Below are 24059 nucleotides of genomic sequence, written 5' to 3'. Positions count from 1 at the left end.
TTACAAAATATCAAATGACTTATATTTTTGTCTTTCTTTCTTTATCTTGTTTTCTTGAGGCGATAACAATATATAAGCTTATATATATACATTTAAAGCAGTTGAATCTTTTTATTATTATCGCTTTCGCCGACTCGTGTATTAAGCTTGCCATTTTTAGATTATTCATACGACTGTTGAGCAAAATGTATGCGACCTTGTATGACCACGTTTACGTGAGACGTATCGACACAATTATAATTAACTATTGGTCATAGCTATATTTGTCACAACAATTATATGATATACTTGATATTTCTTGGTATTTATTTGAGCAGAAGTAAGAAGTAAGTTCGATTCTGCAGTATTTTGAAGACTTTGATCTCTTTTTTAACTTTAATAAGATAACTTTAATGAAATTTTTGTCAAATTTAAGGATAATTTTTTATTAAATTAATTTAATTAAGCAATTTATTTGAGCAGAAGTAAGAAGTTCGATTCTGTAGTATTTTGAAGACTTTGATCTCTTTTTTAACTTTAATAAGATAACTTTAATGAAATTTTTGTCAAATTTGAGGATAATTCTTTTTTAAATAAAAATGTCAAGATTACTTGGATATTTGAAATATTTAACATTAAGCATAATAATAAAACATTGAAATAAAATTTGTCATTTGTCATATTTAACATTAAGCATAATAATAAAACATTGAAATAAAATTTGTCAGATTATTTAATTGCGCTTAGAATTAACCCATATTTAGATAATAACAAACATAAAAGCGCGAGAAAGGTTAATGACGTAAGATAACAAAAATTGTGTTAATATATTTATAAATTGCATTATGCAATAATTAGTAGGAATTAAAGAAACGAGAGTACTAAAAAGTGCGCGTATTTTCTTTTCAGGTTCACGCATGATATGACTCAGTCCCGCGAGGTTCTGGCGATGATGGACGCGCACACAACCACGTTTGGACGTAAAAGAGGCTGTACGATTTCGCGATGTGGTGCCTTTCTTTTGGGCGCATTTTTTCTAATTAGTATAGTCGCCACCGGTTTATTGGTGTATCATTTTGCACCTTGCCTTGAGGAGAAACAAGTCAAGCAATGCGACGATTTGCTTGACAATCCGTTTTTGCAAACCGGGAGAGGTTTTCCGACAACGTCGGCAAAGAAAAAAATAGATGTCAGATTACCGAAATCCGTCGTGCCCGATTTGTACCAATTATGGCTGACACCCTTTATATGGGAGGGTAACTTCACTTTCCATGGCGAGGTAATAATTTTTAATTTAGCAGTATGTTACACAATAAGTAAGAAGTATTCTATGTTTATGGACGTGTCAAAATAACCCGTGAACAAACATTTTCTTCCATAAATTGTAAGAAAAAAGTAATTTTTAAACAAATTGCACGTTGATTAAAAATATAACATTATTATCTATCAAGTTAAAATTAAAATTTATACATGTTAATATTTTTAGTCTAAAAGATGAGTAAATTATTGTGTTAATTCAAATAAATTTCCTAAAAAATTATTTTATAATCTTCTAATAATTTTTTTACTGATGAGATAGAAAATAATCAATAATGATGAATTGTTCATCGAAATATTTTTTGATATTGTAAGATTTCTTCGTGTCTTTAAATTATTAGCAAACCGGTTTAGCTGTCATTATAAAACTTTCTAGCAGGAATCGAAAGTGTAATGTTTTTCTGCTTAATTCCTAATTCTATACATAAGTTACTACCGTTTCGAAATGAGGCGTGCATAATCATTGACGCAATCGTTCGCTTTCATATATCGAATCCATAGAGAATAGCGATACACAGATCACGTGCGCTTTCGATGTCAACTTTCCGTCTAGTTTCGTTTTTGTTCTTTTCACTTTCTTTCGAGTTGTTTGTCCTGTTGTAACGTCCCTTGACGTTAGACAATTCTTAAATGGCGAAAAAGAGAATTGCTTTCTAGCTAGTAATACTTGTAGAAAAAACGAATAAATAATGACATCTATCAATTTTAATAATAATTTTAATCAAATTTTTTCTCCTATTTTTAATATCTTCAATAATTAATATTATTACTTATATTAATTCAAGTAAAAAAAATTATTAAAAAATAATCTGAAAAGAGGAATTTTTGAGGAATTTTTTATTAATCACATCGATTTTCTTCATATCATAAGAGTATGATACTTAGAATTTTATAGCCTTTGAAAAAAGCCTTTAAAAAGTTGAATGCAATTCGCCTCTTTGAAAAAATATTTTTGTTTTATTCAGGTTAAGATTTTCGTGAATGTGACGATAGATACGAACAATGTCACGTTGCACGCCGTCGACATGAAGATTGATGAAGGCTTTACTAGTATTAGGGAATACTCGGCTAGCACTAACAAGACTAAGGTAATCGGGATCGTGGAGCAGAGAAACGACACCGACAGGCAATTTCACGTAATTAGAACATCGGACACGTTAAGAGAGGGCAAGCAGTATGTGGTGCATCTCAAGTTTATTGGGTATCTGAACGACTATCTGCAAGGTTTCTACAGGAGCTCGTATACGGTTGGCAATCAAACGAGGTAAATGGCATCGTGATAGGATTTCCTCGCGCTGCCGTTTCTTTGGCCGGTGTTAATTTAGATTCGTTCCTTCGCGTATTTTATTCAATTATTAAATGTGCAGTTACATCTCAAGCAAATGCTGTACTTAACTCTTTGCTTTATTTAGTTTTAAAAGACTCGAAAGTTTAAAGTATATCTGTATTATACAAATAAACTTAAACGTCAAGATATTAAAAAACCTCAAATTTCAAATTGGATATTTAAAAACTAAAAAATTGAGATTAAAAAATCGCAACATTTGAAATTAATTTCTTTTGATTTTCAAAATTGTTACGCTGAATCCTTCAATTCTTGATGTTGTCATAATCGATCTTGTGATCGCGAAATATTTTGCTTAGACGGTAAAGCAAGCGATTATCCTTTGAATAGTCTTGTGGGCGCCTGTTTGGCTTACGTACAGCCTCAAACAAGGGCTTCTGCCGGCTGTTTGCCAAAGGTATCTCGGGTTTGCATTATAGATGGATCGCTACGACTCAGTTCCAACCAACGGATGCGCGCCGTGCTTTCCCGTGCTTCGACGAGCCGGCTTTGAAAGCCAAGTTCCAGATCAACATAGCGCGTCCCAGAAACATGACGTCTATCTCGAATATGCCCAGGAAAGGGGAACCGATGCCAGTGTGAGTAAATGTGTGTCGCATTTCCACGTTATACATAGCGCCGTTGTACCGTTTCATAGATCTGATTCAAAATCAGCACATTAATCTTTCGCACTAATTTAACATAGTCAAAGTGATGGTTGTTTAAACACTTTATAAAGTTCAATTCAAATCTGATATATTAGTTTATGACTTCATACACACAGTATTGAGAAAATTAAAAAAAATATTTTTACATTGAATAAATACAAAACAGAGACAATAAAAAATGAATCATAGTATACATAAAGTGAAATAAATTGATTTCTCGTGAAATATAAATTTTAGAAAAATATCGGTTTAAATAAAAATTGTTATTTTAAAAGATACTTTTATTGTTTAATATTTAGACCCGGTTTACACACGTATGTATGGGACCATTACGAACGTTCGGTACCGATGTCTACATATTTGGTGGCCTTCATAGTTTCCGACTTGGACAAATTGGAAGACGGTAACTTCAGAGTTTGGGCGCGTCATGATGCCATTAATCAATCGCAGTACAGCTTGAGTATTGGACCGAAGATACTCGGATATTTTGAGAATTACTTTAAGATCAAGTTTCCTTTGCCGAAGATGGATATGGTCGCGCTACCTGACTTCTCTGCTGGCGCCATGGAGAATTGGGGCTTGATAACTTATAGGTAACGATATCGCACTAACGATGTTTGCAATAAAATGTTATCGAACAAGTTTCGACGTTGCAATGGATCAAAATTATCAAGATTTATAATAAAAAAGATTTATGCTTTTGCGTAGATATTCTATATTTGTTATTAATATTATCGATAAAATCACTATTATTTAAAATTATTATTGTTTAAAAGTAAATTTTGGCTAAATGATAGCTTTCAAGTAGATAAAAGCAATTTAGTGTTATCGCAGTGTGCTATCTAGTGTGTTTATGTAGATTTGTTGATGGTACTCGAAAAGATAGTGTGAATGGCAGATATGTATAGCAAACATTTCTGCAATTTTTCTCTCCAAATAGATGTGATTAATCACAGAGATAAGATCTATTCGATGAATTTTGTGAGCTACGTTTATATACATTGTAGGTGTCATAAGTAATAATTCTAAATATGCTTTTTATGATTGTGCCAATTATAAACTAAGAAAATGATATCAGAATATATTTTTTAATAGTAAAAATATTTTTAATCATATGTGTTTATCACAGCTAATAAATATTAGTTAACAAACTAAATGACACTTATGAGCAGATATCTTCGTCTGCAATTGATGCAAATATTAAAATAGTTTTTATAAATTAATGTGCTTTACTTGTGCCTTGACAGATATTATTTATCTAGCCAAAATTTATCTTCGGGGATAATGATAATATTTTAAAATAATAATAACTTTTTCAATTTAGGGAGACAGCAATGTTATATCAGGAGGGTGTATCGACCAGTAGTAGCAAACAGCGGGTAGCCACTGTGGTATCTCACGAGCTCGCGCATCAATGGTTTGGAAACTTAGTGACTCCTAGTTGGTGGACGGATCTTTGGTTGAACGAGGGGTTCGCCAGTTATGTTGAATACATTGGCATGGATGCGGTATGTTGTTCATACAATACGGAATTATATACTGCACCGTCAGAATCGCTGTATTATAATTTTGTTAAATCACAAATTTCAAAAAAATTCTGTACTAAACATTTTAAGCATTTCACGCTTAAAAACTTTACTATTGAGTGTACTATAATATAAATTTTATATTTTTAAAATGTTTAGGTAGAACCGTCATGGAAGGTCCTCGAACAATTCGTCATCCACGATCTACAAAATGTATTTGCTTTAGACGCTTTGGAATCTTCTCATCCTATATCTATTAAAGTCGGCCATCCTGATGAAATCAGTGAAATATTTGATAAGATTTCGTACGGAAAAGGTATTTAACGATTTATGTGCGTTATGTGCGCTATTCTAAAATAATTAGCGTAACCGTATTTATTGAAATTGCTCAGGTGCCTCCATAATAAGAATGATGGACCATTTCCTCACAACAAAAGTTTTCAAGCAGGGTTTAACTAATTATTTGAATGGAAAGTAAGTAGAAATTAATTTATAATTCTTAACATTTTCCACCCTTTTTACGATATCATAAATGCACATTAAATTTTGCAAGCAAGCTTGCATGTATAATAGGATGTCGAGTAATTCTATGTATTTATTAGAGCCTATCAAAGTGCCGAACAAAACGATTTGTGGTACGCTTTGACCGAACAAGCTCATAAAGACAAGGTACTCGATCCGAGTGTAACTGTTAAACAAATTATGGACACTTGGACCCTGCAAACCGGCTTTCCTGTGATCACTGTTACGCGCAATTACAAGAACCGCGGTGTAACATTAACGCAGGTATGTTAACAAAAAATTAAATAATAAATTATTAAATATTAATAAGTAAGCAGTGATGACTTTGTTGAAGATGCTGATGTATCTGATTATTATCTAATACAGCCTGACTGATCTGATACAGTCATTTTTTACTTGTTATTCTATTTTACTAAATATATAAATATTGTTTCCTTATTTAAATAAAATTAAAAATTACGTGCAATAAAAATGTTATAGAAAATTATGAAATTGACTAATCATTTACGATTTATGTTTCATAACCGCATTACACGCATCATTTGTTTCTCGCAGGAACGCTTCCTGCTCCGTAATGGCACTACGACGACCACAGAGAAATCGGAACCATTATGGTGGGTACCCATCACTTATACGAGTGAGAAGCAATTAAACTTCGATAACACTCAACCCATGAAATGGATGAAAGCGGAACGCTCGATCATTCTCAATGATTTGGATGTGAATTCGTCTCAATGGATACTTTTCAACGTGCAAGAAACTGGTAATTATATAGATATTTACGATAAAAGCATACTTTGTTGATATGAAAGATCAAACTTTTAACACAATTATTTAATACAATGAAACATATTATGAAACGACGTTATTTATTTGACAGGATACTACAGAGTGAATTATGATAGAGAGAACTGGCAGATGATAATCAAGCAATTAAATAAACAAAATTTCAAAGACATTTCGACGATCAATCGAGCACAATTGATCGATGATGCTCTTAACTTAGCCAGAGCTGGTAAACTCGATTACACCATTGCTCTTGATGTTACGTCTTACTTAGCCCATGAAACCGAGTACTTGCCTTGGAAAGCAGCTTTCAGTGCCATAAACTATTTGAACGATATGCTAATCAAAACGCAGGGCTACGATAAATTCAGAGTAAGTACTCAAAGAAGCATTCTGACAAGAGCATATACGAGAGAATCTTTGAAGTGATAGTTATTTAACTCGCTATTTCTTGACTTAATGTTTAACATTTTTTGCGCAATGATGCAGATCTTTTTTTGCTGCATTTCTTCAATCGCATATTATTTCTAAAAAACATATATAAATTAATTAATCCTTTGCGCGCAATTATTTGTCGTATAGTTTACATTTTGTTACTGAATTTTGTTCATTTATTGGATTGCAAATTCCAGCAGAAAATTATTGCAAAATTATGTTTTATCAAATGGTTTTTGCGGAATTAAGTACCTCAAGTTATTGAAAAAAATTGCCAAACCATAATACTGTACATACATAAAATATTATATTAAATTGCGATAAAGTGGAAGCAGTTAACATGCAAAGTCTTGCATGTTACGTGTATATTATAAAATAGATGTAAAATAAAATGTTAGAGGAATAAAATTTGCATAAAAACATGAGATTAACAGTGTAACACAATCTCTAATATTTTTTAGTTGTACGTATTAAAACTGCTGGATAACGTATACAAGCAAGTCGGTTTTACCGATAAAGTGGGAGATCCTCAGCTAACGGTTTTCACCCGAATCGACGTTCTGAATTGGGCATGCGACTTTGACTACGAGGATTGCGTAGTAAACGCCGTGCAGCAATTCAAAAATTGGCGTGACACTCCTAATCCGGATGTTAATAATCCGTAAGTAAAAATATCATGTAATATTGAGATAATCAGACGAATTCTATGCGTAAGAATTATTTATCGCGTTGTTGCATTCTTTAATGCACAGAATAATCTGAGGGTTAAATTATGCAATTTATATTGTCGATGTTAGAGCCATGTAAATGTTTGTATTATTTTAAATTTCACTAAAGAATTTTACTATAAAAAATACTGTGTTTTAGAATTTCACCAAATTTAAAAGGGGTGGTTTATTGCACGGCCATTCGTGTGGGTGGACAGAGTGAATGGGATTTTGCCTGGCAGCGATATCGAGCGACCAATGTAGGATCAGAGAAGGATTTGCTGTTACAAGCGTTGGGATGCACAAGAGAGATATGGCTGCTTAATCGTTATTTGGATTGGACCATCACGGAAAATTCGGGGATCAGAAAGCAGGATGTTGTCCGGGTATTCGGATCAGTTGCCAGCAACATTGTCGGCCAACCACTCGCGTTTGACTACTTTAGAAATAAATGGCCGCGCCTTAGGGAATAGTAAGTGCTCTATTTCGTGTATATTTGTAAAGCTACGTATTCGTATGTGACAGAAAACTTTTCAAAAACATGAAAAATCTCGCACAGAGAGATCGGAAATACTATTATATATTTTTTTCATTAGACTAAACTACATTTTTCACTTAAAAATGTTTAATATAATATAAATCTTATGTCATTTTCAGTTTTGGCACGTCACTATTAACCGTTAATAACATCGTAAAATCGTCAACCAGAGGAATTAGTACAAAATACGAACTGAAAGATGTAAGTTAAACGTGAAATTGAAAGTAATTTAGCAAATTTACGAATAATTGAAGTAAAACATATAAAAAAATCTTCATATATTTCTATGTAATAAAGTCGAAGAATTTATGCAAAAATCTTACAATTTTGCATTTTGATAAAAAATAATTTTGCTTTATCTTCATTTTCATTCGTGTTTACTTTTTTAGCTACTGGAATTCGCAACTGAACACTTAGAGGAACTCGGCACTGCAACGCGGACCATACAACAAGCAGTGGAGCAAGCGGAAGCTAATATACGATGGATCAACACCAATCACGCGACGATTCGCGACTGGTTACAGAGAAACACCGCGTAATGATCGACATTGACAGGAAATTAGTTCGTCTTCTGCGGTATCGAATTAATACGAGTGAGTTGATGTTTCCCGAGCGTCAGTAATATCGCTCGCGTTAATTTCTCGCTGAATTTATCGTAGCGTCCAAATAAAACGCAAAAATTCGTCCATACGCAGCAGATTACAGATGAAACACGAAGAGTGAAAAATGCGAAATAGTTATTGTCAGATTATATACGAGAGTATTACGTGTTTTTGTATGTATTTGTAAATATACGGCCAGCATTATTGTATTGTATGTAAATGATATTTATGGGGATAGCCCGAGTGGCTCCTCGGTGTGTTGCGCGTTTACGTTCTCGATTATGCCGATAAATTATATAGGAAAAGATTACGTATTTTAAACACGGGAAGGGGGTTAATAACACTAGGAATATCTTTATAATAGATATTGAATCGCGATTGTTATAGACGTTACTTTTTAGGCTTGAAGAATTTTATCGCAATTTTCTGGGCAACGGAGAGAATTCATGTTCTGAATAATAGCGAATGTTACGAGTTAGCGAGTTCGTCGTAAAATTTTTCAATTTTAAAATTGTGTGTATTTTATTTAAATATTTCATTGCAAATCAATTTATAATCATACTGAAATGGATGATAAATAATTGTATTAAGACAAGTCAATAGCATGTGTTTGTAAAAAAAAATAAATTATTCAAGTGATAATTAATGCGCATTATCGAAGATATACAGGGTGTCCCAAAGTTCGCGGCTCAACCGTCGTGTACAGATAGAGCGGGTCAAACTGAATAAGTAAGTCCTTTACCACTTTGCGACATTTTTAATAATTAATTAGAAAATAATTAATAAAGATCCGCCAATCCGCGCAAGTATTCTCCGAGCGCCGAGCGCGCGGCGAGTAGGACCCACCCAGCATAGCATAATACAAAGCGCGGCAGAGCGGTGGGAGGGATGCTCTCTTGGTTAGCTATGCACACTACACACTAGCGCTTGTATTATGCTATGCTGGGTGGGTCCTACTCGCCGCGCGCTCGGCGCTCGGGGAATACTTGCGCGGATTGGCGGATCTTTATTAATTATTTTCTAATTAATTATTGAAAATTTTGCAAAGTGGTAAAGGACTTACTTATTCAATTTGACCCGCTCTATCTGTACACGACAGTTGGGCCGCGAACTTTGGGACACCCTGTATATACATCTATAATGAAGCATACTGGTCCGGAGTTTTTATTATAACAATCTAATTCTACCATGCACAAAAAATATTAATTTGTTTTTAGTGACTATTAAAATATTCAATGTAGCACATATTAAAGAAAATTAGTTATTTTCAATCATTCATCGATAAAAAGACAATAAAAAGAAATATGTGGCAAATATACTATATGTATATTGAAAGTTGCATAAGAAATCAAATATTGTATATGGCATGAGTTAATATTTTATGTACTTAGGATCTCAAAAAAATTCTCCATTCTTAATACTCGTATATGAACACTCTTTATGTAATCGATTGCTAAACAGTTTGTATGTGATAAGATAATTAATTATTCAATATAAATTCGCAATGCAACTGTTTTGTCGTGGTTGTTGTATTTTATAACAGCAGAAAAAACATCCATTAAAGAATATATAATATCATTTCATTTTGAAAATGTACATCATATAAATGTAATAAAATTGTATCAATTTTTTCAAACTTCCTCGTATGTGTTATTTTACTTTACCAATAAATGAATAAAAATATATTTCTTTACTGTTCTTATGTATAAACTTTGCTGCACGTATTTTATCCGTTTAAAAAAATAATTCTTATATTATTTTGTGTAGCTAAACAATTAAATTAGTTTTTTATTCTATTAATACTATAATTAATATAAGTATGAAGTAGTTCATTGATATAATAACTTTATACACATTTATATAATAAACAAATAATTGTATTCACCAGATAGAATATTGCAGTTTGCATCATCAAATACAAATTTCGCTTTAATTTCACCTCAGCTTCATTCAAGAATTAATGATAATGATAGTGTATTTAATAATAATGTATTTAATGATAGTGTATTTTATGATAATGTTATTTATCCGCGTAATCTTCACAAATCATCTGAAAAAAAGAAACGCACGATAAATAAGTTTTTCTATAAGTTCATTTTCTTCCATAACATCATGTGCATCAATAATTCATTCATGATGAAAAACGGGGATACAATCAAGTGCTATTTGCATGTGTACATTTCATAATAAATTCTTAAAATATTTTTCATGAATGTTTTAGATTTTTTTCTTATATTCGTTAAAATATTTGCAATAATATTTTTATACAAACAATATTAAATATGTATATAAAAATATATATAAATATAATTTTGAGTTTATAGATTTCTTAAGAAGAAGCTGCAAAGTTTCTCTTTTTATCTTTTTTCTGCAAATAAATATTCTAATACAACAAATCGGTTATGATAATACCGGATAATCAAATAATGATTAATCTTTGATGATTATTCATGACAACGTGATAATAACAAGCAATTTATTTTGTAAGCATACTTTGTAAGCATACTATACTTTAAGTATAATTTACTAGTATACTTCATAAGTATACTATACTAATGACATAAGATTTTGAGGAAAGCATGCATCTCGGAACTTAAGCTTAATCAAGAATACTCATTAACTTTCACAATAAAGACACTAACAGTGGAAATAATTTAAAAAGACAGATTCTCGATCAGAAATGATATGCTAGTACGAATTCTTTGTTAAGATTTCTTGGGAAAATTCTTACTAACATTTTACTACTAATCGAGAACCTGTTTTATGAACGTATATTTTTAACATTTTTACATCCTGTTTGTCTAGCATTCAGATTCTGATAAGCATTTGCGCATCTACTACAGTAGCTTTATCTTTTGCTCTTCAAATCACTATAAAGTGAAGGCACCATTTATAAAGTTATTTTAATAGTTAGTATTTTTACAGTGTATTTGACTAAGAAGAAAAAACTAAGTGATTTTAGTGAAATTTGATGCGTCCAAGGTTTAGCGATGTATCGACCAAGTTTTGCATTTTGGTACTGCGTGTTTCTGTTTGTCATTCTATCCTCGGGAAAGAACGAAGAGTATTGGGAAAATTTCACAAGTGGCGATGCACAAAGTGACAATTCAACGATGCTATACAAACTTAACGCAAATTCTATGAAAAATCAAGATAATGAGACAGATTTAATGCGTTATAATTCGCGAGAAAATTCTGTGAAATATAAAAGTGAAACAAACTCTATGTTGCATGGACTTAATGAACATTTCAATGAAGATAACAATGATAATATCGTTCTGTATAAAATGTGTAATAATACTTGCATACAGCATTGCTGTAATTTGATAATTGACAATTGCTATTTCGTGAAGTTACAAGAGTTTCCGGATAATTCTAATTTTACGTGGGAAGCCGCATTTGCCTATTCATGCGAAGAAAGGGAGCTTCCGTTTGATATTATGGATAATGAGAATACAATGTTTTTTGACAACAGCTTTCTGAACTTATCACGTCACGATATATTAATTTCGTTGTTATCTAAGTGCGCTAATATTTTATTGCACTCTAACTCAACTAACTGCTTCGCCATTATGGAGCAAAACCTATCGATATATATGGACATTAGCAGTGCAGTTTTCATAGCATCTTTGCTGTGTCTTCTGATGACATTCATCGTGTATTCCATATGTCCAGAACTTCAAAATATACACGGATATACTTTGCGTTCATATGTAGCATCATTGTTCGTCGTATTTACGATCATCCTAATCGCCAATAGAAATCTGTTTGCACAGATGTATTCTGTCTGCGTTGCAGCAAGTATGGTTTGCGCAACAATGTAGCAATAACTTTTTTATAGTATAAACATATAAATAAACGCTGGCGCGTCTGTTATTCTACGTAACTGACTGCACTATTTTATTATATTTAATAATTTAACAATATCAAAATAATAAAAACTTTAAAAATGCATTGAGAAATAATGAATATATAATAAAAAATATTAGCGTTTTAATGCATGCTAACATTATTAATTTGACTGTTTCAGGTTTACTATTATATTTCTGTTATTTTACGAGCTTATTGTGGCAAAATGCGATATGCTTCGACATTTTACGGACATTTGGGTAAGTATCCAAACCCTTAGCCCAAACTTTTATTCAGTTCCATTGGAGAGAGCAAAAACAATATTAATATTCATATAATCCATATAACATTAATATTATTTTGTTCTTAAATAATTTGAAATTAATAATTGAATAATAGAACTACTGAAGAAAATACGTAAAACAGTAAAAAATAATCCTTTTCCATTTTTCAATTGGAGTAATTTATTTTTGAATTAGTATACAATATTTTGGAATGGAAAATATGAAAGTAATCATTTTGATATTAATTAATTACTTATATTAGATGTATATTTATACAACTATGAATATGTTTGGCAATAATTACAAATTAATTACACTATTTCATTGGCTGTATACCACGTCCAAAGTAAAGACTAACACGAGTGACACTATTATGTTGCAGAGGAATTCGTTTCTTACGTAACAGCGTAAAACAATCAAAGAGAAAAATTTTCCTCACGTATTCGTTCTGTGTGTGGGGAGTCGCCAGCATTTATGTCATTATTTGTGCTATAATGAATTTTGTTCCCACTGTGCCTGATAATATGCAACCAAATATCTGCATCGATTCAACACTCGGATTCTGTAATAGTCATATTTTACTTTCTATTGCTGCTAATACTTCATTGAAATCCATAACACGATCGTGAGAATAGCAACAATACAATTGTATATATGATATTATGTTAATATTTTCTTTGGTAAAATAAACCTCATAAAGATCGCAAAAAAAAATTGAATAAACATCATATGTGTGTAATATTTGATAAATGATTAGTTATTATTATTTCTTGGAAAATAAAAAAATTAATCAAAAATCCACAGAAAAAATTTTTCTTAGACTTGTTCTTTTTCCTACGTAATTTTATAATAAATGACTCACAATCGTTATATTATAATTCTTAATTAATTTTAAACTTTTAACTAATGTTTATGTGTGCATATCCTATAAAAAATAATGTAAGAACTTCATTTTTTATTTCAGCGGAAGATATGGAAATTGTATACTTTGAAATACCCATAAGTGTTCTTATCATCTGCAACATATGTTTCTTGATTTTTACGATGTTAAACATCGTATACGCAACAAAAAATATTGACTGCTCTCTAAAAGATGCAAAGACCAATCACCAAACTAAGCAAAGGTATCTTTTTTCAAACTTTTTAAGAAAACTTATATAATTATGATCCAAATTTTCAAGAATTAAAATTGATCTCCGTTATTTCTTTCCATTATCTTAATTAAATGATTATCTTAGTTATAAATGCTGTTGAAATCTATATAGATTACAAGATTACAAGATTTTCTAATTTTTATTTTTGCTTAATATTAATTACTTTGAATGCTCGTTTATAATAAATTAAATTATCTGTTTTGTATCTTTTTCATATTCTTAGAAAGCACTATTTTATCTAGAGTAATAAGCACTCAAAGCAAGTATAACTACAAGACATGTAGAAATAAATATGTTTGCAGATCTATGACGTATCTGAAGCTATTGCTGTTGGCGGATATAAACTTGGGCCTACTAAGAATATTTAGATGGACTAGCGATATAATAATTGTAAGCTTTAATATTTGGGAATTTATACCAAATTATGTTCTCCTTATCTTAGAGACGATAGAATGCGTGCAAAGCTTCATCATTTTCATCATATTTGTTTGCAAGAAAAGAATTTGGCAATTACTGTTGAAACGATTCGGTTGTGAAAAGTTATTCGTAAAACGGGAAAACATCAACAAGTAACAATTGCCGTACCGCAGCTTTACAAACTTCTTTTACAACAGTAACAGAGATCCACGCAAGAAGTCAATATGCAGACTAATTGTCATGTGATTTGTCTCAAATAGTCAACACTACAATTAAAACCGTTGCAAGAAAAAATATATTTTTTATTATTTTTTAATATTTCTTAAATTATTTTTAAGAATTTTAAATACTAGATATTATTTGTAACTTTTATCATAATTTTTCATAAAACTGAATAATAAAATTCCAAGATACGTATGATCAATGCATATCAATTTGCGCGAAATATTTCATTGTTGGTTTTTCTATACATGTAATAATAATATGATAACAATAAAAACATGAAGATGTACCTATATTTATCAAAAAATGCAAGTAGACTTATTGCGAGATGTGAAATATCTTCCATCTCTACTATTTATTATAATTATATATATATATATATATATACACAAATCTCTTTTGATAATATATTAACATTCACTGCAATATAAAATTTTAATGATTTGTTTAGTATAGTTACACTAAAAATAAATTCTCAATTTTTGTAATTTTTTTCAAATTTTAATTGCCTTTCATAGAAATAAACAATTATATATATATATATATATATTTAGATGACTAAGTTAGACAAATTAATATTTAAATAATTCTTTTAACCACTTTGGATGCAAAACTCCACAATAAATATTGCGAGATTGTTTTTCTAACATAATGATAGTTACTTGTTCAGTATCGTAATCACACGTTCGTATGGATGCGTGTTTGCACAGCGCGTTTTCTTATCGTTTGTTTAAATAAAATGTGAAATAAAACAGTGCTAGCCAAAAGTTAATATAATAATTAGTGATGGTAATGTTATTTATCCGTAATCTTCACAAATCGCCCGAAAAGAAGAAATGCACGATAAATAAGTTTTTTTATAAGTTCATTCTCTTCCATAACATCATGTGCATCAATAATTTATGATGAAAAACGGGGATACAATCAAGTGCTATCTGCATGTGTACATTTCATAATAAATTCTTAAAATATTTTTCATGAATGTTTTAGATTTCTTATATTCGTTAAAATATTTGCAATAATATTTCAATATAAACAATAATATTTCAATATAAACAATTTCAAATATATAAAAATATACAGGGTGGGCCATTTTAATTCATCCACGCAAATATCGCCGTAAGTAAGCCAAATACAGAAAAATGATTCAGACAAAAGTTGTTCAAGACAATGGGGGTCACCTATTTGTGCTAATGACTTTGACCTTGAAATCAATTTTCAAGGTCATTTGAAGGTCAGAGTTATTTTTTTAAATAGAAATCCCTATTTTTGATTCCAAAATCTAATAGCTGATGTCAAGAGCTTTTCAAAACACTATAATGAAGTTATTTTTCATTAAGTACTTTTCGAGTTATGAGGCTTGTAAATTACAGTATTTTGACATAAAATACAAAATATCTTGTAAAACATTTAATTTTTGGGAATCTTACCTTAATACTTTTATGCATAAAATAATGAGACAAATCAATTGGTATAAAGAAAACACATAGTTGCTTTCAAGAAAAAATATGTAATTTGCAACATGCAACTGCATACTGTTTTTTAAAACCAATGTGTTTTCTTTATACCATTTGATTCGTCTCATTATTTTATGCATAAAAATATTAAGGTAAGATTCCCAAAAATTGAATGTTTTACAAGATATTTTGTATTTTATGTCAAAATACTGTAATTTACAAGCCTCATAACTCGAAAAGTACTTAATAAAAAATAACTTCATCATAGTGTTTTGAAAAGCTCTTGACACCAGCTATTAGATTTTAGAATCAAAAATAGGGGTTTCCATTTAAAAAAATAACTCTGACCTTTAAATGACCTTGAAAATTGATTTCAAGGTCAAAGTCACTAGCACAAATAAGTGACCCCCATTGTCCTGAACAACTTTTGTTTGAACCATTTTTCTGTATTCGACTTACTTACGGAGATATTTGCGTGGATGGATTAAAATAGCCCATCCTGTATATAAATATAATTTTGGGTTTATAGATTTCTTTAATCAGACTTCTTGAACAAAAATCATTCAAGTTATAACTGAATCAACCGTAACACAGAATGCAAGAACCAATTAAATGATACGCAATCTAAGAAGCTGCAAAGTTTCTCTTTCTATCTTTTTTCTACATATAAACATTCTAATACAACAAACCGGTTATGATAATACCGGATAATCAAATAATGATTAATCTTCGATGAATATTCATGACACCGTGATAATAACGAACAATTTATTTTTTAATACAGTATACTTAAATACAGTATACTGGAATAAGATTTTGAGGAAAGCATGCATCCCCGAACTTAAGCTTAATCAAGAATACTCATTAACTTTCATAATAAAAACACTAACAGTGGAAATAATTTAAAAAGACAGATTCTCGATCAGAAATGAAATGCTGGCAAAAATTCTTTGCTAAGATTTCTTGTAAGAATTCTTACTAACATTTTACTACTGATCGAGAACCTGTTTCGTGAACGTATATTTTCAACATTTTTACATCCCATTTGTCTAGCATTCAGATTCTGAGGAGCATTCGCGCATCTACTAAAGTAGCTTTATTTTTCGCTCTTCAAATCGCCACAAATTAAAAGCATCACTTATAAAATTATTTTCACAGTTAGTATTTTTACAGTGTATTTGACTAAGAAGAAAAACTAAGTGATTTTAGTGAATTCGACCCAAGGTTTAGCGATGTATCGACCAAGTTTTGCATTTTGGTACTGCGTGTTTCTGTCTGTCATTCTATCCTCGGGAAAGAACGAAGAGTATTGGGAAAATTTTACAAGTGGCGATGCACAAAGTGACAATTCAACGATGCTATACAAACTTAACGCAAATTCTATGAAAAATCAAGATAATGAGACAGATTTAATGCGTTATAATTCGCGAGAAAATTCTGTGAAATATAAAAGTGAAACGAACTCTATGTTGCATGGACTTAATGAACATTCCAATGAAGATAACAATGATAATATCGTTCTGTATAAAATGTGTAATAATACTTGCATACAGCATTGCTGTAATTTGATAATTGACAATTGCTATTACGTGAAGTTACAAGATTTTAAGAACCACAATCCTAATTTTACGTGGGAAGCCGCAATTGCCAATTTATGCGAAGAAAGGGAGATTCCGTTTGATATTATGGATAATGAGAATACGATGTTTTTTGACAACAGCTTTCTGAACTTATCACGTCACGATATATTACCTTTGTTGTTATCTAAGTGCATTCATATTTTATCTTACTCTGACTCAACTACCTGCGACGCCATTTTGGATCAAAAGCTATCGATATATTTGGACATTAGAACTGCAGTTAACATAGCATCTTTGCTGTGTCTTCTGATGATATTCATCGTGTATTCCATATGTCCAGAACTTCAAAATATGCATGGATATACTTTGCGTTCATATGTAGCGTCATTGTTCGTCGTATTTATGATCATCCTAATCGCCAATAAGGAATTGTTTGCACAGACGTATCCCGTCTGCGTTGCAGCAAGTATGGTTTACGCAACAATGTAGCAATTATTTTGTTATAGTATAAACATATAAATAAACGCTGGCGCGTCTGTTATTTTACGTAACTAACTGCACTATTTTACTATATCTAATAATTTAACAATATCAAAATAATAAAAACTTTAAAAATGCATTGATAAATAATGAATATATAATAAAAAATATTAGCGCTTTAATGCATGCTAACACTATTAATTTGACTGTTTCAGGTTTACTACTCTATTTCTGGTATCTTGCGAGCTTGTTGTGGCAAAGTGCGATATGCTTCGACATTTTACGGACATTTGGGTAAGTATTCAAACCCTTAGCCCAAACTTTTATTCAATTCCATCGGAGAGAGCAAGAATAAAACACATTAATATTCATATAAGAGAAATCCATATAATATTAATATCATTTTGTTCTTAAATAGTTTGAAATTAATAATCGAATAATAGAACTACTGAAGAAAATACATAAATTAATAAAAAATGATCCTCTTCCATTTTTTAATTGAAGTAATTTACTTTCGAATTAATATACTTTGGAATTGAATGAAAGTATTTATTTTGATATAAATTAATTACTGGTATTAGATATATATTTATACAACTATGAAATTTGGCAATAATTACAAATTAATTGTACTATTTCATTGCCTGTATATCATGTCCAAAGTAAAGACTAACACGAGTGACACTATTATGTTGCAGAGGAGTTCGTTTCTTACGTAACAGCGTAAAACAATCAAAGAGAAAAATTTTTCTCACGTATTCGTTTTGTGTGTGGGGAATCGCCAGCATTTACGTCATTATTTGTGCTATAATGAATTTTGTTCCCACTGTGCCTGATAATATGCAACCAAATATCTGCATCGATTCGAAATTCGGATTCCGTAATAATCATATTTTACTTTCTATTACTGCAAATGCTTCATTGAAATCCATCATACGATCGTGAGAATAGCAACAATACAGTTCTTTATATTATGTTAACATTTGCCATGGTAAAATAAACTTCATAAAAATTGCAAAAAAATTAAATAAACATCATATGTGCGTAATATTTGATGAATGACAAGTTATTATTATTTGTTAGAAAATATAGTTTTAAAAAAATTACCCAAAAATCCACTCAAAAAATTTTTCTTAGACTTGTTTTTTTCTTTACGTAATTTTATAATAAATGACTCACAATCGTTATATTATAATCCTTAATTAAATTTTAAATTTTTGACTAATGTTATGTGCACATTCTATAAAAAAATAATATAAGAATTTCATTTTTTATTTCAGCGAAAGGTATGGAAATTGTCATATACTTTCACATACCCACAAGTGTTCTTATCATCTGCAACATATATTTCTTGATTTTTACGATGTCAAATATCGTATACGCAACAAAAAATATTGACTGCTCTCTAAAAGATGCAGAGACCAATCACCAAACTAAGCAAAGGTATCCTTTTTTTAACGTTTTAAGAGAACTTATAAAATTAGAATCCAAATTTCGAAGAATTAAAATTGATCTCCGTTATTTCTTTACATTATCTTAATTAAATGATTATTTTAGTTACAAATGTTGTTTAAATCTATATAGATTACAAGATTACAAGATTTTCTAATTTTTATTTTTGCTTAATATTAATTACTTTGAATGCTTGTTTATAATAAAATGAATTCTCTGTTTTGTATCTTTTTTATATTCTTAGAAAGCACTATTTTATCTAGAGTAATAAGCACTCAAAGTAATTATAACTACAAGACATGTAGAAATAAATATGTTTGCAGATCTATGACGTATCTGAAGCTATTGCTGTTGGCGGATATAAACTTGGGCCTACTAAGAATATTTAGATGCACTAACGATATAATAATTGTAAGCTTGGAGGTTGCGGAATTTGTACCAAATTGTGTTCTACTTATCACAGAGACGGTAGAATTCCTGCAAAGCTTCATCATTTTCATCATATTCGTTTGCAAGAAAAGAATTTGGCAATTACTGCTGAAACGATTCGGTTGTGAAAAGTTATTCGTAAAACGGGAAAGCGTCAACAAGTAACAATTGCCGTACCGCAATTTTGCAAACTTTTTCTACAACAGTGACAGAGATCCACACAAGAAGTCAACATGCAGGCTTATTACCATGTGAGGAATTTGTCTCAAATAGTCAAATAGTCATCGACACTACAATTAAAACCGTTCCAAGAAAAAATATATTTTATAATTTAATTAATTTAATTAAAATATATTTTTTTACAAATTGAGAATATTTCTAACATTATAATAATAATAATAGAATTGCAGCAAAACAAGATAAAATATAGTAATATTTTTAAAATTATTGCTTTTTTTAAAAAAATGCTATTCTTAAAAGAAAAAATGTTTAAAATGCTATTCTTGGGGTTTTAAGATATCAAAAAAAGAAACTATTCAATAAGGTAATAAAATTATAAAATGTGTTTAAAAGTCAAATTTTCAAGGCTTAACGAAAAACATTGCTCTGTGAAACTTTTATAAATGCGAGTCAATTACATCAATTGTTATAAATTCTATTTATATCTCTTTTGCATCGAACTATAGATTTCGTACTTTGACAATTAGGTCTTTAAATTTATTAACTCTCGAACGGCGAAAGTGGGGTATTTGATACACTCCATCTTCGCCGTCCTTGTAAAATCTCAGATCTTCGCCGTTCGAAGGTTAATAAAATTTAATAAAAACAATATTCATGTATGTTAAAATTTTATTTTAAACACGATATTCTTAAAATTAACACCTTTAAAATTAAAAAATTCTTGTAAATGTAATTTTTTTGTAATTTATAGCTTTATAAACATTTTTTATATATTTACTTATATATGTTTCTAAAATTTTGTATTTTTAAACGTTTTAGTTTAAAAGTAATCTGAATTTCATATGTGACTTACGCAAAACTTAAAAGTGACCAAAGTCACTTATATGTCACTTACATATAAGTGATGAAAAACTAAAAGAATAAATCAAGAAATAGTTAATAGATAAACGAGAATGTAATTGTCAAAGTACGCTTTGTAGAATTTAATAGAATTGATGAATAAAGTAATGACAGTAAATAGCAGATAGGTTTCATATAATCATGCATACTTATAAGGAATGAAATCACTCACCGGTCGTTGTATCCTAGCGGAGCCGCCCTCAAAGCTGCACCTGAAAAAATTAATAAATATATTAGTTATCATAAATTATTACATTTATCTATATTAGTATTATTCAATTCTTTTTATTTTGATTAAAACATAACTACATGCAATAACGTAAATAGTAGTTTAATAATTTTTCTAAATATACAATAAACTCAATCTTGAGATTCAAATTGTTTGAATTACTCGACCATTAAATTTTCCGAGCATTGCAAGTAATAAATAAATAATAAATTGTTCACCTGAAAGTTGCTCCGCTGATGCCCGATGTCTCCCGCGGCTCCTTTTCTTCATATGCGTGAAGTTAGCCCCCAATATTAAAAATAATTTAGTTATTTTACATGATTCAATTGCACATTATTTGCACATGATTGCACTTTTTTTATTTTTATTTGCACACCTCTAATAAAAAAGTTATTAAAAAAAAAATTTGGAGGGGCCAATTTTACATTAGCCCCTCAATTTTTACAAAAATGATTTTCAATCAACCTAATCGATAGATTTTCGTGTGCACATTTACATACAGTTTGAATTTTTGTTTGCACACCTCTGGAAAAAGTTATTTAAAAAAAACTTTCGGGGGCTAACTTCACATTCAAAAATTATGTGACGCATTTTATGTGGCACTAACTGATATTAATTCGCAACGCGAACTTTGTCAACCGCGAAAATGGCTCAACATGATTTAAGTGCGGTATTTTTTTTATTAGATATAGCACATTGAAATAGATTTTAGATGTCGGAATAGAATTAGATAAAACGTAGCTGTTAGTTATGCTTAATGACTTTCGCTCGACCGCCAAGACAATCGTCATCAATTATCGTTCATCTCGCTCATTCTGAGTGTGTGTGTAGTGTCAAAATAGTGCCAAATAAATCGCGACAAGTAAAATATTATAATAATCGGGATAAATATGTGCGTAGACACATTGTGATGCAAAACGCGTTTCATGCACCGCGATATAGTAAATTTGTGATATAAATTCGCGATTTTCGTATAAATAAAATGTGAGAGTTGATAGTGTTCGATTGTGCGGGTTTTGTTCGATAGTGCGGGTAATTGTAATAAATGTGTGTTTCAAATGTCCATCGATTCTGCGCAGAAGTTCTATGTAAAGAGTTTAAAACGGAATTTAGAAACGAGTGGAGAGAATACTACAATATTCTAATTGGTAAATATAACTTTTTGTCTATTTTTAAATACATAATTATTTTAATATATAATTTTGGAATAACTCATATACACAATTATAATTTGTATTTATTAAATATTTATTGAAATTCTTAAACAATTATTCACACAAATTTTTCTTCATATAATTATGTTTTTATAATAACTAATAATATATCTTAAATATATAACGCGTATAACTGTTAAAATATAATAAAATATATATATAAATATTACTTTTGCAGAGATGCAGTTGACTTTTGTGGAATAAATTCAGATCAATCTAAAGCAGAATCTGCAATGAGTGGACTGCAGGGAGCAGACTGCAATATTCTAGCTGATAAGTATATAATATGATAATATACATATACTATCTACAAAATTTGTATTAAATAATTATTAAAAATTTTGAAAATATTTTTTAAAACGTTTATTAAATATTTCTAAATATTTTTACATAATTATTTGCGCAATTCATTGCGCATTGTTATGTTTTAATATAAATACAAATTATTAATTAATATTAGCATAGAAATTATATATAATTATGTATTATTATTTATAATAAGTAAAATATGTATTAATTTTTCTAAGTATAGTTGTGAAAGCGTACTTCGTTAGGGTACAGCGACCGGTAAGCGATTTCAATCGTATGCTTGATCCACTCTTAAAAAAGTCACGAAAGATCGATACTCGAATGTATCGAAAGTATTGTTGACGCTTTTTTGCGACGCTGATGGTTATCGCGATTATTCTGACAGTTTGATACTTTGAGAGCAAAGGTTATTTTGACGGTTATTTTGAATAAAAAAAATTTTATTAAAATATTTAGATTTTACAATTATTAAATTACTATAATAAATGCGTGCGCGTAGCACGCGCCTGTATTGTTCTAGTTAAATAAAAATAAGGTTGAAATAGTGTAGCCTCATCGGTTCCCGATAGGGACATTGCGTTTACAAACATCTAAGGTCCCTATCGGGTGTATTAATCAGGACCCGATCACTCTTGCCTGATGATAGTTACTAAATATTTAACTATTACCAAATCATTTAGTAACTATTACCAAATAATTAGTAACTATTACCAAATATTTAGTAACTGATACCAAATATTTGGTAACTATTATCAAATATTTAGTAACTGATACCAAATATTTGGTAACTATTATCAACTATTTGGTAACTACTACAAAATATTTGGTAACTATTACCGAATCATTTAGTTACTATTATCAAATATTTGGTAACTATTGCCAAATCATTTAGTAACTATTACCAAATATTTGATAACTATTACTTTAATGTTAATAGATAATATTACTATTTTAATAGTTAATATTAATCCTAGAATATTAAACTTTGCATAAATTATGTATAAAATTTATTATTCTTAAATCTGAAAATTACAAAATTTTGGAATTATAAATTATTTAAATAAATATATACAAAAATTTTTAAAAAGATATAACTTGTCAGAAATTAAATCTAGAAAAATTGAAGAATTTTCAAGATATAAATTTTGTGACAGTAATGTTTAATAATTATAATGTACATAAATGTTATTTTTATTAATTTTATTAATAAATTTAATTATCTGATGCTTTTTTAAATTGTCAAAGTACGAAATGGGTGTGTATGTGTAATATGTTAGCATATAACACTGTAATTATTAGCTGCTTAAATAGCAATTAATGTAATTGACTTACATTTATGCGAGTTTTATTAAACGATTCTTTTCATCGAGCTTCGAAAAGTGGCTTCTATACACGACACACTTCGCGAAAAGATTTACTTTTATAGAACGTGTTTCATGATATGGTTTACCGGCATCTTAAAATTTGCAAACTGTTTAAATACGACGTAATTTGTAGAA

At 29.7% G+C, this 24059-nt stretch overlaps 3 protein-coding genes across 6 annotated transcripts in view; all 3 read left to right on the top strand.

Moving 5' to 3' along the window:
• The window catches only part of superdeath (Suppressor of ER stress-induced death), a 28781-nt gene extending 18737 nt beyond the window's left edge, over positions 1 to 10044 (top strand). For all 3 annotated transcript variants that reach the window (XM_012375412.2, XM_012375411.2, XM_012375413.2), the window contains 14 exons: positions 889 to 1258; positions 2262 to 2560; positions 3061 to 3219; positions 3588 to 3881; positions 4613 to 4796; positions 4974 to 5130; positions 5207 to 5288; positions 5417 to 5600; positions 5892 to 6099; positions 6217 to 6494; positions 7019 to 7218; positions 7425 to 7736; positions 7922 to 8003; positions 8192 to 10044. In XM_012375412.2, the coding sequence (XP_012230835.1) occupies positions 902 to 1258; positions 2262 to 2560; positions 3061 to 3219; positions 3588 to 3881; positions 4613 to 4796; positions 4974 to 5130; positions 5207 to 5288; positions 5417 to 5600; positions 5892 to 6099; positions 6217 to 6494; positions 7019 to 7218; positions 7425 to 7736; positions 7922 to 8003; positions 8192 to 8341 (2946 nt within the window). In that variant the 5' untranslated portion in view covers positions 889 to 901 and the 3' untranslated portion in view covers positions 8342 to 10044. The remainder of the gene's footprint in view (positions 1 to 888; positions 1259 to 2261; positions 2561 to 3060; positions 3220 to 3587; positions 3882 to 4612; positions 4797 to 4973; positions 5131 to 5206; positions 5289 to 5416; positions 5601 to 5891; positions 6100 to 6216; positions 6495 to 7018; positions 7219 to 7424; positions 7737 to 7921; positions 8004 to 8191) is intronic.
• A 1160-nt stretch (positions 10045 to 11204) lies between these two features.
• On the top strand, positions 11205 to 15110 carry LOC105676957 (G-protein coupled receptor Mth2-like). Of its 2 annotated transcripts, none has more exons than XR_010890607.1 (5): positions 11205 to 11313; positions 12435 to 12513; positions 12920 to 13101; positions 13502 to 13661; positions 13994 to 15110. XR_010890607.1 is itself a non-coding variant. In XM_012375188.2 (5 exons), the coding sequence occupies exons 1-5, from the start codon at positions 11395 to 11397 to the stop codon at positions 14262 to 14264; spliced, it is 1503 nt and encodes a 500-aa protein (XP_012230611.2). In that variant the 5' UTR covers positions 11205 to 11394; the 3' UTR covers positions 14265 to 15110. The 2 variants fall into 2 exon arrangements, 1 of the variants encoding a protein (XP_012230611.2); XM_012375188.2 differs by having other exon boundaries at positions 11205 to 12205.
• Positions 15111 to 17864: 2754 nt separating this feature from the next.
• On the top strand, positions 17865 to 23948 carry LOC105676937 (G-protein coupled receptor Mth2-like). The gene is made up of 4 exons (XM_067357551.1): positions 17865 to 18141; positions 18546 to 18727; positions 19128 to 19290; positions 19623 to 23948. Exons 1-4 carry the CDS (start codon positions 18029 to 18031, stop codon positions 19891 to 19893), a joined length of 729 nt encoding a protein of 242 aa, XP_067213652.1. The 5' UTR covers positions 17865 to 18028; the 3' UTR covers positions 19894 to 23948.
• Positions 23949 to 24059: the final 111 nt, after the last annotated feature.

This window comes from Linepithema humile, chromosome 6 (assembly GCF_040581485.1).
Source record: "Linepithema humile isolate Giens D197 chromosome 6, Lhum_UNIL_v1.0, whole genome shotgun sequence".
NCBI lineage: Eukaryota > Metazoa > Arthropoda > Insecta > Hymenoptera > Formicidae > Linepithema > Linepithema humile.
The sequence above is the reverse complement of the archived record's forward strand: the minus strand, read 5'-3'. Positions and strand labels throughout refer to the sequence as shown.